General features: G+C 41.2%; 2 protein-coding genes across 14 annotated transcripts in view; both read right to left on the reverse strand.

Annotated features, from left to right (window-relative positions):
- Positions 1-10,942, reverse strand: part of MECOM (MDS1 and EVI1 complex locus) — a 259,851-nt gene extending 248,909 nt beyond the window's left edge. For 8 of the 13 annotated variants that reach the window (XM_033150600.1, XM_033150597.1, XM_033150614.1 and 5 more), the window contains exon 1: positions 10,614-10,694. The gene's annotated coding sequence lies outside the window, so the exon portion shown is untranslated. Of the gene's footprint in view, positions 1-10,613 lie in introns of all 13 variants that reach the window. The other 5 variants (XM_033150607.1, XM_033150605.1, XM_033150599.1 and 2 more) reach the window with 3 other exon arrangements.
- Positions 10,681-14,818, reverse strand: part of LOC117047449 (histone-lysine N-methyltransferase MECOM-like) — a 217,963-nt gene continuing 213,825 nt past the window's right edge. The window contains exon 2 of the mRNA XM_033150616.1: positions 10,681-10,950. Within this exon, the coding sequence (XP_033006507.1) occupies positions 10,712-10,950 (239 nt within the window). The 3' untranslated portion in view covers positions 10,681-10,711. The remainder of the gene's footprint in view (positions 10,951-14,818) is intronic.

The following is a 14,818-nucleotide window of genomic DNA, read 5'->3' on the forward strand; positions in this document are numbered from 1 at the left end:
CCCAGAAATGGCCATAGCTACTGTACTAGCTAGAGGTGGAAACAGGCACTCCTTCTTACCAAAGTAACCTATACCTAATCAGTTCAAGGTATACCCTCAAAACTACATACCTGCTCCTTCAAGGTGTGTGCTACCCTATACAGAATAGGCCACCTCCCCAATTCCCTAAAAGAAAAACTGTGTATCCACAATGCCTCTGCCTTACCAGAATTAAGTAAGAGTTTACCGGCTCTCATTCAACCCAACACTGCCTACAGGTATCCATCCAGCAGCCTATCCTGATTCAGACTGAATGAAGAGGTAGAACTTTGCCCTTAGTTCCACAAAATCTGTGAGAGCAGAAATGACAATGAGATTTAGGAAATGGAGATGATGAGAAAGGTGTTGGTTAAGATGCCAATAATTAGTTGTGCAAAAGAGAGAAGGAACAAGTTTCCTGAGTTCCCCACTAGGAGTTTCTTGAAAGCCAACTGTGATAGCTTTAAAAGGACTTAGGACCAATTCATGGGGAATATCAGTGATGACTAGCTATGTACTACTGCCTCCAGTGTGTCAGAGGCAGTCTTCTTCTGAATAACAGCTGCTAGGGAACACAAGTAAGGCAAGTGCTTTTGGACCTATGTCATGTTTACAGTTTTTCGACAGGCTGCTGTGGGAACAGTATGCTAAACTAGATGGGCTCTTCTTATGTCAGTGCTAAGCACAAGTTTCTGGATGTAAATGACAGCTTAGTTTTCTGCATTTGCAGACTGTGCTTTACCAATTATATCCTGATTTAAAACTAGATAACTTTTAGTAACAATCGGGGTTTCATGGAACCCTCCAAAGATGGTTCCAAAAGTAGAGAAATTCCCAAAGGAGAACTCAAAGCTTGTGTCCCTTTAAGGTTCCCAACTAATCTAAATAAAATGGCAAACAATGAAAGGAGACAGGAAATGTGGATAGAAGAGGCAAGTGAAGCAGCTAGATGTTGAAGCAGCTCATCTAATGAGAGGTCACGTGAGGCTTGAACCTCTGGGAACCCTTGGCTGACTGAACCAGCTTTGAACAGTCCAATAAGACAAAAAACTGAACAACATGGCCTTTTGAGGAAAAACATTCAATACTGTCACCTAAACTACCGGTACAGACTACCTGAAACAAAAGGAATAGCCAGGGTCAGACAGATGCTGAAGTAGGGAGTACATAGTCAGACCATAGTGATATGCTAAATAACTGGATGCAGGGGCGTTCCTAGCCCCTCGGCTGCCCAGGGCGGGAAGCCAAGGGGCACCCCTGGGGGGGGGGCATCGTGGCGCGTGCGTGCGTCATGACGTCATGACCGCACGCGCGGCGACGGCCCGGCATCCCGGGGGCGGGGCATCGCTGCGTGTGCGTCAGGACGCACGCGCGCGCAGCGACGCCCCCGCCCCTGGGGTATGCCGGGCGGGGGCTTGGGAGCATCGGCGGGCTACAAAGAGCCCCGAAGCCGCAGCCATAGCGCAAAGGGCTGCCAGGCTGCGGCTTGGGGCTCTTTGCAGCCCACCGAGGCTCCGGAAAGCGGCGGCCCGGCATCCCTGGGGGCGGGGCATCGCTGCGTGTGCGTCATGACGCACGCGCGCGCAGCGACACCCCCGCCCCTGGGGTATGCCGGGCCGCCACTTCGGGAGCCTCGTCCGTGCAGCGCTGCTGCTCCCGGGGTGACGGAGGGAGCGGCGGCGCATGGGAGTGGTGGGACGCGCCGCCGCTCCCTCCGTCACCCGGGAGCAGCAGCACTGCACACACCTGCCTAGGGGCGGCACCAGGGGCGGCCCGCCCCCACCGCCCCCACCCTACGACGCCCCTGACTGGATGTATGACAATACAAGTTTTCCTCCAGTGGGTAATGAGGACAATGTTAGGAAGCAAAACAGCAGGCAGCTGATAAGAGTTTCAAATGATAAAGAGGTGGAGGATCCTATCCTTAAATGGATGGAAACAACTGTTAATTAGGTTATCAGTGGATGCAGTGTTCATTGGGAAATTTACTTGGTCTCTCCAAGGCCAAATTGAATGGCCAAATGAAGTGTATCCTATTAATGAGGATAACCGCTTCCTCTATGTACTTGTCAAAGCTTTGTATTTTGTACCCACATGTAGAGCGATGCTAAAGAAGCATGCTTCATGGCTTTGCTTCAGTTGCCAACTGCACAGGGCACAAGGTTAACAACTTAGCTTTTTTACATTCTCCTGTAAAATCCAGCATAAAGGACCCTCAATCTAAAAGTGAAACCCTGTCCTGGGATCCTTAGGACTTTCCTAGATTGCAGTTCTTTTGCTCTGTCCCCATGGTGCTCTCTCTTCTTCTACAGAAGTAAAGGGATCTCATGGATTGCTACGGAAGGAGGTAGAAGTCCAGAATCTGTGACATTATTCAGCAGGGAAGCCCAATACATTTTGGCACCTGAGGCAAAACATCCCACCGCCTCCCCCATCATGCAGAGGAGGCACCGAGGTTCTGCAAGGGTCAATATATGAATATCTATAGTGATACTGCAACCATAGGTTGATAAAGGCAGGAGCTCATCGTCAGGCTAATGTGACAGGAAAGGAGATCAAGAGAAGAAGGGAGACTTGTTGGGTACCACAACAGGGAGTAATTGTCTGGTACAGTTGTGTGAATAGGGTGGAGGTCCTGCTAGGCAAGCCCTAGATATAGGCTGGATGGTAGACTAGGGGGTTCCAAGACCTCCAAGTTGTGGTACAAAAGGAGGGGGTAAGGGCAGGAGAAGCATTTTGCCAAAATACCAATACGAAAGCCAATCTATGACTGGCACAATAATGACCAGTGCCACTGTTGGTTAGTTTCACTGTGTACTATAGCTGAATAAGGCAGCTCCCTTCTTGCTTCTCTTTAAGAATGTCACACTCTCCCAGTGCGTACTTGCGCTCTGTCTCTTCACTGCTTGTTGAGCCATCAAAACACACCTTTGTTTCATTTTGCATGCAGTTTTCACCTCTGACCCAAGAAACTAGTTGTAGGCTTCCTGAACTTTATTGCCTGTTAATAGACTGCTGGCTCTCTTTTCAGCAGTTACAGAAATGCTAAGAAAAGACATTTAATTAAAGGCTCACAAAGCCCAAGTCTGAAAAGCAAAGTCAGTATCCTACTTTATTTTATTTTTTAAAAAAGAATAATATGTTTGAGGTGCTTTTGATATTCTTTACAAGTTTGCGCCACCCTTTCAACAAATAAGAAAGACATCACTGATTTAATTATCTTCCTATGGAACAATGGTATAACAAGCTGAATAGTGCTAAATGATTGATCTAGGTCATTCATCTTCTCCTTCCATCTATCTACACATTTTGTTTCTTTCGAGGCGTCAGGCTGATGTCCATGTCACAGAGCAGTCCAGGGCTTTCATCAAACACACCCAGATGATCTTTCCTGCCTACTATTTCATGACACATGGTTATAATTTTGCCCATTTCTTTGTCATTGTGCTATTAGCCACATCTGTTCGGGTGCCCCTCCCTCCTGCTTGATACTGCTAGAGAATAGCAGGTCTTTATCAAAGGTAACCTGTTAATGAAAAGAGGGTTTTTTTGTTCTTATTCTTAGTGTTTTGATGAGTGAACAAATATCTGTCTCAGTTAGGAAAGGACATTCTTATGGAGTACAGATATTATTTTACATTAAATGTCATTATTAACGATGACTTAGCACCCTGTTTTATGCAACTTACCCAAAGAAAAGTCAGCTAATGTATTAAACTTTATTTTATAAAGGACTTGATATAATATTTGAACACCTTGCTTTCCCCCCTCTTTTGACAAGAGTAATAGACTCTGCTTAGTACAGACATGCACTGAATATCCCAAGTCAACTACGTTGCTTAAGGAAACATGCCCAAACAATCAGCTTTTGACAGCTGCATCTCCTGTTATTTACAATGGCCATCACAGTAATAACTCACCATTTCTATATTAATAAGGCAGTGAAATTTATTATGATGGTATTGAAAAGTTATTAAGTACTGCATCCCAAGTGACAAAGTGCCACAGCACTGTCACCATCCAAAAGCAGTTGCCCATCCATCACCAAGCTTTCCAGATGGTCCTGCATCTTTATCGCTCCCAGGTTGGTGACATCACCTGTTCACCCCTCAAAATTGATGATGAAAGCAAACAGATCTATCTTACTTACATTTACCAAATCAATTTAATTTTACAGGCTGTGGCTTAGTGACATATTGACTGTTTTCCTTAATGGCATCTACTATACTTAACGTAAGGAACTCATCTTTGAATCTCAGCTTGCTTAATGTGTCATTTCATAACAAAAAATTTTTATCAACATTTATTTAATGGGAAGAATTATGAGTGTGTGTCAATTTAAAAAAATGTTTCTATGATTATTTTGTCTTTTTCTTCATTTTTAGGTTTTGTATTTTCCTAAGGAGCTGAACAGTATATCTTTCTTTAAAGGTAATATCAGGAGCAGTCAGTCAATCTTTTATTTTAGTATTAGAATTTATTTTCTTTCAGGGCCAAGCTACGCATTACTTTAAACATGTGCGTTTAAAAGTCTGCTTTAAAAAACTACACTTTTTAAAAGCAAAAGCAGCCACCAAAACAGCAAAAGGGGTTTAACTTTCCATTTGTTTGCTATTTCCCTGCTGAATATTATCTCATTTCCCTGCCCACCCCTACCCACTGCTATTTTGCCCTGAAATACTACCTTTGGGGGCAAATAGCTTCAGGGAGATTCTTGGCAGGAAACTGTTACAGAGGTAAAGGGTTAAAGGTGTGAAATCCTCCTGCTGCGGTCAAACTGGAGTCTCATTCAGCTACTTTTTCTACAGAGAGAGAGAATGAGAAGGGAAGAGAGAGGGGGAGGGAGAAGGAAGGAAGGAAGGAAGGAAGGAAAGGCCAGTTGTAAGCATGCTTGATAAAGCATGCCTTCCATGTAATGTGTAGTTTGCCCTTTCACAATATTCCCTATAAGGTAAAGGTAAAAGGTAAAGGACCCCTGGATGGTTATGTCTAGTCAAAGACGACTATGGGGTGCAATGCTTATCTCGTTTCAAGCCAAGGGAGCAGGCATTTGTCCACAGACAGCTTTCCAGGTCATGTGGCCAGCAAGACTAAACCTCTACTGGCGCACGGAGGACCATGACAAGTGCCAGAGCACACGGAAACACCTTCCCGCCACAGTGGTACCTATTTATCTACTTGCACTGGTATGCTTTCAGACTGCTAGGTTGGCAGGAGCTGGGGGGAAACGACAGGAGCTCACCTCATCACGCGGATTCAAACTACCAACCTTCTGATCAGCAAACCCAAGAGGCTCAGCGGTTTAGACCACAGCGCCACCCATTTCCCTATATTCCCTGTATTGTATTCCTGTTCAGCAAAATATCCCAATGGACCCAACAGTTAACATGCTATAACTTTGCTTCAAAATTAGTTAGGCATTCATTTCAAGATTTGGCCAAAGTCTGATCCCTATAAAATGTTTTTACAGTTATATATTAAATACTACACTGAAAAGTGCTTGTCATTCAGATTTACAGTTGTTTACTTTGGAAAGAAAGAAGCCGTTTTTAGAGTGGCTACTTCCATGTCAATATGGGAAGTAGCTATGACACTGGCATGCCCCACTTGATTTCCAGAATACAAACATGACAGAAGCAGCATTGGATGGACCCATGGGACAGTATCAAACACATCTCAAGACAGCCTTCTCCCACAGGAGTCAAGCAGCACATTAAAATATTCCTTATATATCCTACTCTGTCTGAAGGATGATGAGTTGCTATAAAAAGCAGGGCCTACTCAGCAGTGATGCTAAACACTGAGGAACTCTCTCCTAGGTATATACACTTCCCTTCCTCCCTGCTGACTTTTAGGAAGCAGATTTTAGAATTGTATGGTGGCTCTCATACGTACTTGCATTTATGCCTTTGTACTCAGTCCTGCTTGCAGGCTTTGCACAGGCATCTGGTTGGCTACTGTGAGAACTAAATGATGAACTAGATAGGCCATTAGCCTGATCCAGCAGGCTCATCTTACGTTCTTACATAATTTCAGGCATTCACATAAAAATATGAATGACTTCCAGATTTTACAACTTTCGTTGACCTTGGTGATAGACATATTGTCTGAAATGTTTGCATCAAATATTTATTTTCATATGCGTCCCAAAGCATACCTGAAATATTTGGATAAGTTGATATTTCATTCACATTGGTACCAGCCCTATGGTTTGTGTATGAGGAGTGGGTTATTGGTGTGATCCACAAGGCAGAGGGCCTTCAAGACTAAAAGGACTGGGATCATTTCCCCATTAAGGAAAGCCACTGAGAATTTCTCGTCACCTATATGCAGGCAGAATGTGTCAAACCTCACCTCCAGAGCAAACATCATTGTGTGCCTTCTCCATTAAACTATGCAGCATCCAGGGAGTTTTCTGCTGCCATCTTGGAAAACATATAAAATCATATTGTTACCACAGTAGACTGCAGAGGTAAAAGCCTGAGCATTGCTTGTATTTTGGTAAACTGAATTTGAATTTCATTTATGTCTTTGGTTAAATAATGTATCTAGCCCCAGCCCTTGGGGCAGCAGGTTGCAGCATTACTTTTAGTTTGTTTCAATTAATTAATGAAAACATGCAAATAGTCAGTTGTTCACACTTGTAATAAAAATGTGAGGCATTTTCTGTTTTATATTTGGATCTGATGCCTTCTGTTTCCACTTTCCTAATATCCAGCTCAAGCATTAATATACAATGAATCCGAAAACCACTAGGGATAAACTATGTCTCCATGAACATGATGATTAAATCTTTCAAACCACAGAACAGGAGGAACCAAAATGTTCAACAAGCTGCAGTAGAGAGCAAAGGGAATGAATGCATCTGCACACACATGCAAATTATCCAAGTCCTGGGGAAGGATTTGAAGTTTCCTTTCATAGCATTTTCCAAGTAGTTACTCCTCACATCTTTCCCAAGGAACAAAGTATGGTGAAATCACAACTTTTATGTTTTGTGTTTTTTTAATGTAGGTTGTTTTTTAAATTGCTGACAGCTGTTTAAAATCTTTTTCTTTGTTGATTAAGAAGCAGGCTGTTTCTTTTTTGTAGTGAGCTACAAATACTTGGCCTCAACACATGATTGGCCTGCTGGCAAATACTAAAACTGCAGTGACAAACTGCAAAAAAGCTTGACCTTTGCCCTTGCCCAGTGACCTCTTGTTCGATTTGTACTTTAGCCAAGCAATACCTGATTAGACGATGCTCAGCTTTGGACCCACAAACTGAGATCAAATTCAAATTTATAGCTTTTCATTTAAACTGCTCTACAGCACTCCAATTATGACCCAAGCAGAACTATGTCACAAACATATTTTTTGGTCCCACAACACATTGAATATGTGAAGCATTTGAACAAGCACAATTGACATGATATTGCAGACTTCATATGGGCACAATCTTTGTATGGGTATTGCAACATTCTATGGTGTTAGGAGGACGCTAGGTTGTAGTAAATATTTCTGCACATTCGATCACAATTTTTAATTATAGTTTTCAATCCTTCCATCTGACCTATTAGGAGAGAGTCATTTAAAAGAGAAAGAAAGAAAAGAGGCCAGTTTTGAACAGCAACTACTTCAAGTTATAAATGCTCTGAGCTAGATACTTGTTATTAACTATCAGCAAAATAAGGCCCATATGTTGACAAATATTACTCATATATTTTATTAAAAGTTTGCTTTTAAAAGTATGGCTGTATTTTGTGTGTTGGGGGGTGCTACATTTTAATACTGGGTGCTTAGTTGAAATCTGTAGATATAAAATATTGAATACACCCAAAACATAAATTGTTAGGGCCAGATTCAACTAAATAATTGCATCAGTGCAATGAGTCCCACTAGCGCATCAGGGCTTCTTCCATCTCCTCCCCCTGCATACCCCATCCACAGTTCAGTGCATGAGAGGAGGGGACACTGTTCTGTCTGACAAATATACATTTTTGTATTGATGAAACAATTGTAATAATGCAATAATGGATTCCTTTCTTAGTAGAGATAACAATGCAAACTATGATTTCCTTCCACCTTTAGCAACAAGATGGAGGGTATGGCTATATTCATTTATGTGCTCTTAAAGAGACTATATAAATGGGTCTTACAATATTTTTGTTAAGATCACATCAGAGCAATGTTGACTAGAGGTCTCAGTTTCAATATACCATTTTATATGTACAGATAGACACATTATGTCTCATCTACCTTGTACCTTGTTTCCAGGAAATCAACAGGATTATATGAAAAGCCCCATGAACTACAAGGTGATATATTTGAGAAGGCATGACCATACTCCCACATAATAAGCAACATCAAAGCATAAAGTGATGAAGAGCCACCTTGTGGCTTTTCTGCATATACAAGAGAGGTGAGAAAAGAGTAAGACTAGATTTATTTTAATATGACATATTTTAAAAAAAGAAATGGGAGCCAGAGAAGTTGAACAATGCCTGGGCATTCCCACTGGATGAATATAATGCTTGCGTGCTTTGCAGCCACAGACAAGAATGAAGCTCTGTGTGGGGAAAGACCCACACAGGACTCAAGACTGGATAAAAGACAGCCACAACTTTATTGGGTTCAGGTTTGCAGTAGCAAGGCATGGCAGGCGCAGGCAGGCAGGCAGGCAGGCATGACTCATGTTTCTGACAATTCACATGCTATTTGAGTGAGTGGGTCAGTTCACCTGCTGGGGAAGTGTTGGAAGGTGGAAGGCAACTTCTGTAACAATTTGAACCAGTCCCGTGAGTGCCACCCAAACATCCTGGGATGCGGCAATGGCAGTAAACCTTGAGGTAAACTGATCCATGCCTTTACTGAGGTAGTAGGGAGCCCACACTGCTGTCCTCTTAACTAAGGATCCTGCCTGATGCTTCAGCATCAGGTGCAGAACGCAGCAAAATGAAATAAATCTGCAGTATGAATCAGACAGAATAAGTAAATGGTGGGTTGCTGTGAGAAAGTCAAAAGTCCCAGGAACAGAAAGCCAGAATACAATGGTCCTGCCCATGGAAGACCTGCCTTATATATGCATGGACGAGTGAGGACAATAGATTCAGGTAGGTAGACGGGTTGGTCTGCCGCAGTCAAAATAAATTAAAAAATTGTCCAGTAGCACCTTAGAGACCAACTGTGTTCTGTGTATAAGCTTTCTTGTTTCTGGGTATAAGCTTTCGTATCTAAAGAAGTGCGCATGCACACAAAAGCTTATACCCAGAACAAACTTAGTTGGTCTCTAAGGTGCTACTGGACAATTTTATAATTTTTTAAATTTATTTCAAGTGAGGATAATGTCTTCTTCTCACTTGGTCAGGCTGAAAGATACTACTCTCCCAAGCCATAATGAGTGACTTGCCAAGCTACAGCAAGGTAAAACTGCCTGGTCAGCTGGTCACTCAGTATACCATGCTCCTTACACACCCACAGCTGACAAAGTGAAGCAGCTGACTAGGGCAGCTGATTTTGGTGGTAATGACAAAGGCAGCAAATTGTTGCTTATTGCTTTATTTTTACTGTCAATGAGCTTGTGAGACTTTCTGTCTCAGGTTAGGTGTTAAACTTAACCAGTCAGTGTTTGAGTACTGTGCAGCTTAAATTCGTAGATGGTGCAATTTGCTACTCTGCCTCAGGCAGCTAAGTATCTTTGACTGACTATGGGAACTGTCAATTACAGGAGGTAAATTTGAATGTGGAAATCTAAAGGACTTTTCTATCTCAAGATCCTCCTAGGAGGCACATATTTCTCTGATTTAGAGGGGGATAGAATAAATGGCCTGATGCTGTCAGGCAAGGAAAAGAGAAGGCCTGGCTCACTGTTGTCCAAGGCCAGACATAATGTGTTGGTAAATGAGCCTGGTCCACAAGGAAAGGAGGGAATAGGGCAAGGTGGTCATGATATATAAGAAGCTATGAGAATTAGAAGAAACCAAAGGGCGTTGTGTTAGGGCTTGACAAGCCACAGGACTCAGAAAGAAGGATAAGGAAGAATTACCATGACCTAAATTACCAGGATGACATGCTGCTCATGTACTATTTTAATGGATGGCCTATGATACCATAAAATATACTATAAACAGCACTGCAAACATCATAGTTCTTCAAGATTGCTCTCAGGGTACAAAAAGCAAAATCTGCATTCTTGTAATTTTCAAAAAAATGACACCATTTTAATGGAAGGATATGCTTTCATATTATGTGGCATATTCAAAACATCACCAAAAGCCACAAAGGAAAAAAAATCCACAAACCATCAAAGCAAGATCAGATAATAACTACCTTTCCCTATCCTCACCATTCATCTTAATGAAGGCATTTGAAATTGCAAAGCCAGGGTGGAATGATGTAGGAGGAAATGTGAGCAATCCACAGAAGTCTCATCGCTACATAAATGTGTTGTGTTCTATAACAACCCAGAATTATAAGACCCAATGTTATTAGTCCTTAGATACACCAAAAATGTTATTTCAAAAATATCTGCACTTATCCTTTAGGAATCCTGCCTTTATTAAAAGCAAACAGATTATCACTGAATATAACACAATAACATATACATTTTCCTACCTCCCATCCATTGCCAGGATCTTTCAGACTTGGGCAATGTTCTCCTACATATGGTCCAAATCTTTCACCCACTTCAATCTTCCTTTTGGCCCATATCCCTAATCCGGCTCCAGGAATATTTGATTCTCGAAGCTCAACTCTGATGGAATTGGTATGTCATCAGGAATGTATATTGGAGCTTTGTAAGGAGATCCCTCCTTTGGTGTGAAGGCTTCACTTGATGTTGCTGGAGATGATTGTTCATGAATACTGAGTGACAAAGTGCTTGGTTCTCCATCATTTTCAGAAGTTTCTTCCAAAGGAATCTCAGGGAAGCTTTCATATACACACTCATTATCTGAAAAGGATTCCAAACATGAAGGGCAAGATGAGTGGATGTGCTTAAACAGTCTTAAGAGCCTATTTAAAATCAATCAAAGAAGTGGGCAGGCAGACCTTTCTTATTCCATAGTTTAGGCACCACAACTGAAAAGGTCCTTTTCTCTTGTCCTTACCAGTCATACTTTGGTTGGCAAAGGGACAACAAGGAGGAATTCAGAAACAGAGCACAGGTCTAGCAGGGTCATATGGGTGGTGATAGTTCCAAAAACACCATAGTCTTGGGCTTTTGAGGGTCAAAGCCAGCAACTGGAATTGAGCCTTTGAACGAAACCGGAAGCCAATCTGCCAAAAGCAGATACAAATCTGGCTACAGTATTCTCAACCAACTGTAGTTTCTAGATTGGGCTGCCCCTGATGACAATGTAGCATGAATTACAGTATCCAACCTAGAAATGAACTAAGGCATGAATGACAAGGGCTTGATATGATTTCTCTAGAAAAGAGAATATTATATATATAGCATATATAGCAAACCACATAGGGGTACTCTAGCCCTGTTAGGAATTTCAAAAGGAAATAGAAAGTGACCATTAGCAGCACCTAAAATTAATTTCAGATAATTTAATAGCAGAAAATAGCTATGGAACTTATTAGAAATAATTTAATATAAACTATTTGTGTTAGGATTGAACTACATGTTAGGTTGGTAGCATGAAAGCTATCTGAAACAAAACTTTGTGTGATGGCTTCCCCATGTGACAACAGTCATAGCATATGGTATGGCTTGCTATATGGATCACCCAAGCCTGGGAAGAGTGCTCATACCACCACTTGCAGCATCAACAAATGTGTGATATGGCACTTTATGAGATCCAACCACTCTGCAGAGCAACTGTAGCATAAACCATGCTTCTGGAAGCCTCCACACTGCTGTCATGACCACCTCTTAAGAACTAATCTGCTGGATCGGAGCAAAGGTCTGTCTCATCTAGCATTCTCTTTCTGCCAGCAACCCTTGGCTGTCAGTCAACCTGGCATATGGTTATTTGGAGCTATGTTGACTAATATGGATGTTCAATTTAGTTATCATGGCTGGCAGGCTAGATAACTCTTTAATGGACTTGTCAAATCCTTAAAACACCCACCCACCCACACCATATATAAGCTAGTGGCCACCACAGTACCTTGTGGCAGTAAATTCATGTTAGTTATGGTGTGGTATAAAGCTTCTCTTTGTCTGTCTTGAACCTACTGCCAATTAATTTCACTTGGTGACCCTGAGTTCTAGTATTATGAGAGGTGACCACTGAAGCAGAATTGGGATATTTATTTATGTTTATTTTTCACCTTGCCATAGGAGATCAGAGCAGCTTACAATAGTTTATTTTCTCATTGCATGTCTGAGAGATGGTGATTTGCCCACTTTTTCGTAGCTATGGCGTGTTCAGTTTTTTTTAAAGTTCAGAGTTAGGTCCGCTGTACACATATAGCACAATGACCTGGATCTGAAGTGGCAGAATGAGCTGCACCACTTCAGAAGGGTGCAGAGTGCATATATATATATATATATATATATATATATAATATATATATATATATATATTCCCATAGGTTGAAATCACCACAACCAAAATACTTCCCCCCCCCAAAAAAATACCCTATGCCTTGCAAACAGAAAACTTGCACACCATGGAAAAATGCTCAGACAGAGACTTCAGTAGGTGATGCTGATTTCCTACTTGCAGGGAGTCATTTGTTTTAATGATTTTAAAAGAGTCCTGCCTGCAGGCTTCCCATGGGAACTGGGTTGGCCAGGATGCTGAACTAGATGAGTCTTTTGCCTCATCCAGCAGGGCTCTTGTTCATAAACTCTGGCTTTTTCAGTTAAATGGGTGAGGTGGTAACTAATGGAAAATACTCTGCCTGAGAAAGCTATTAGTAGCCAGAGTAGACAATACAGGGCTAAATAGACAAGAGTAGTATCTATTAAAAAGCAACTTTCTCCACTTTATTAATGCAATACCATGGTGCCAACTTATTATGAAGTTAATCATTCCTGGTCCCTGGCCCAGATTCTCCAGAATAAACTGACCTCCCCTTTGATTACAGGCTGCCACCCCTGATTTTCAGGAATGGGGAAAACCAGAGTTAGGCAAGCAAAGAGGCTTAGTAATCAGATGTCACATTTCTCTCTTACAATTTATTTTAATGGAGGTTTTCTGGTTGGATCTCTCTGCATCTGGCACAAATATGAACATTAGAAGTAAACACAACAGTAACTGATCAAAAGATCTCCCATCAAAACCCAAACATTCCTTAGTAGCATATTTACAGAAATAAATAGCATCTTCCTTATCAAACTAAACATATATACCATTGCAATTTTTTTATGAAAACAATACAATGGTCAAGTTGCTAGTGACTTTTGGCAAAATACTTGCAAGAATGTTTCTCAACCAATAATTCATAATGTTTAATTTGATTATAACTGCATTTCTAAACATGTTCCAAATCACCCAGGCTGCACAGGTCACCGAAAAGTGTACTTTCACACTTTCTGTTAATGAGAGGCTTTCTTTGTTTGCAGAAACCATCCTGTTATGTTCACAAATGGGGCACGTTCTCATGGGTGCTAAAACTATTTTGCTTCTTGATCTTTCAATCTTTATGAAAACAGATGTTGGGAGGAAAGCATCCTTAATTTCCTCAGCCAACATAATTTATCTCCACATGAAACAAGCCCCAGAAAACCTAAAAGTGGGAAGCAAAATACACACATGAACACAATTGTTGTAGTTTTGATTTCCAGGCAGACCTCCTTAAGATCATAAAATTGTCCCTGTTAGGAATTGGGTAATATAATTGCAATGTCTGAGCTGGGGAATAGAATAGATTAGGTAACATGGAAGTTTAGACATTTCCCTTCATTAAAAAAATCCTCATTGCTATTTTGCAATAAAAACACGAGCAAGCTTCAAAGGAAACCCTGTAGGAAAGGTTAATTGCTACTAAAAGACCAGGGTAGACACCAGTGTGTGCACATTCTGCACAAATGTGTTATGTTGGCAGGAAAGAATGCACATGACTACGGCTGGGATATTCCTGATGAAGATGATAGAGCAGCTCTGTGCCAAGGCTAATGCCAGAGCTTTAACCTTTGTGGAGCCTGGGGTCAGTTTAAACAGTAACCTAGGCTTCTGTGTGGAATATGAGCAGGGGGGTTGACTTCCTTCCACTTGGACAAATGCTTAACTATTTAGCTGCTTTAGTATCCTTTTCCATTCCAAAGGCAAAACAAGATTGCAATATAATGTGTGTGTGAGAGAGTTAGGGAATTTTAAAGCAGCCAGGACTCCTTAGCCTTCAGCGTAAGTATCTAATAATCCAAATACAGAGATAGGCTTGATGTTAGTTGCTAAGTACAGTGCAACAGAAGGCCAGAGGTGTGTGTATTTAGAAATTCCACAAATGTACTCAGTTAATAAATTTTTAGGGGGTGAAGTGAAAAATTCAGCATTTTGAGCATCCCCCCTCTTTTAAGAAAGTTCCGAGCTATTAAGACTGCATGGACAAGTCTGAATACCTGAAAATGTCCCATATATCCCATTATTTAAAGTACTTTTCCTACATCAAGTCCTAATAGCATTACTTTTTTTAGTAATCCCGTCATATGCAGCAGCAATGTTATCATCACAAACATTACTACCTTTGAACGTTGGGTCTTGAAACAGCATAAATGGCTGGAATAGTATTATTCCCAAACCTTGCTTTTAAAAGCATTTTATTCATGATATATATAAAACTGATCTGTAAATTTCCCATTTTTCCATTTCTGGTCTTGCAGGAGGCATGTTTCCATTTTTCTCTCAGTTCTTTAGAATTCA

Source organism: Lacerta agilis, chromosome 5 (genome assembly GCF_009819535.1).
Source record: "Lacerta agilis isolate rLacAgi1 chromosome 5, rLacAgi1.pri, whole genome shotgun sequence".
NCBI classification, from domain to species: domain Eukaryota; kingdom Metazoa; phylum Chordata; class Lepidosauria; order Squamata; family Lacertidae; genus Lacerta; species Lacerta agilis.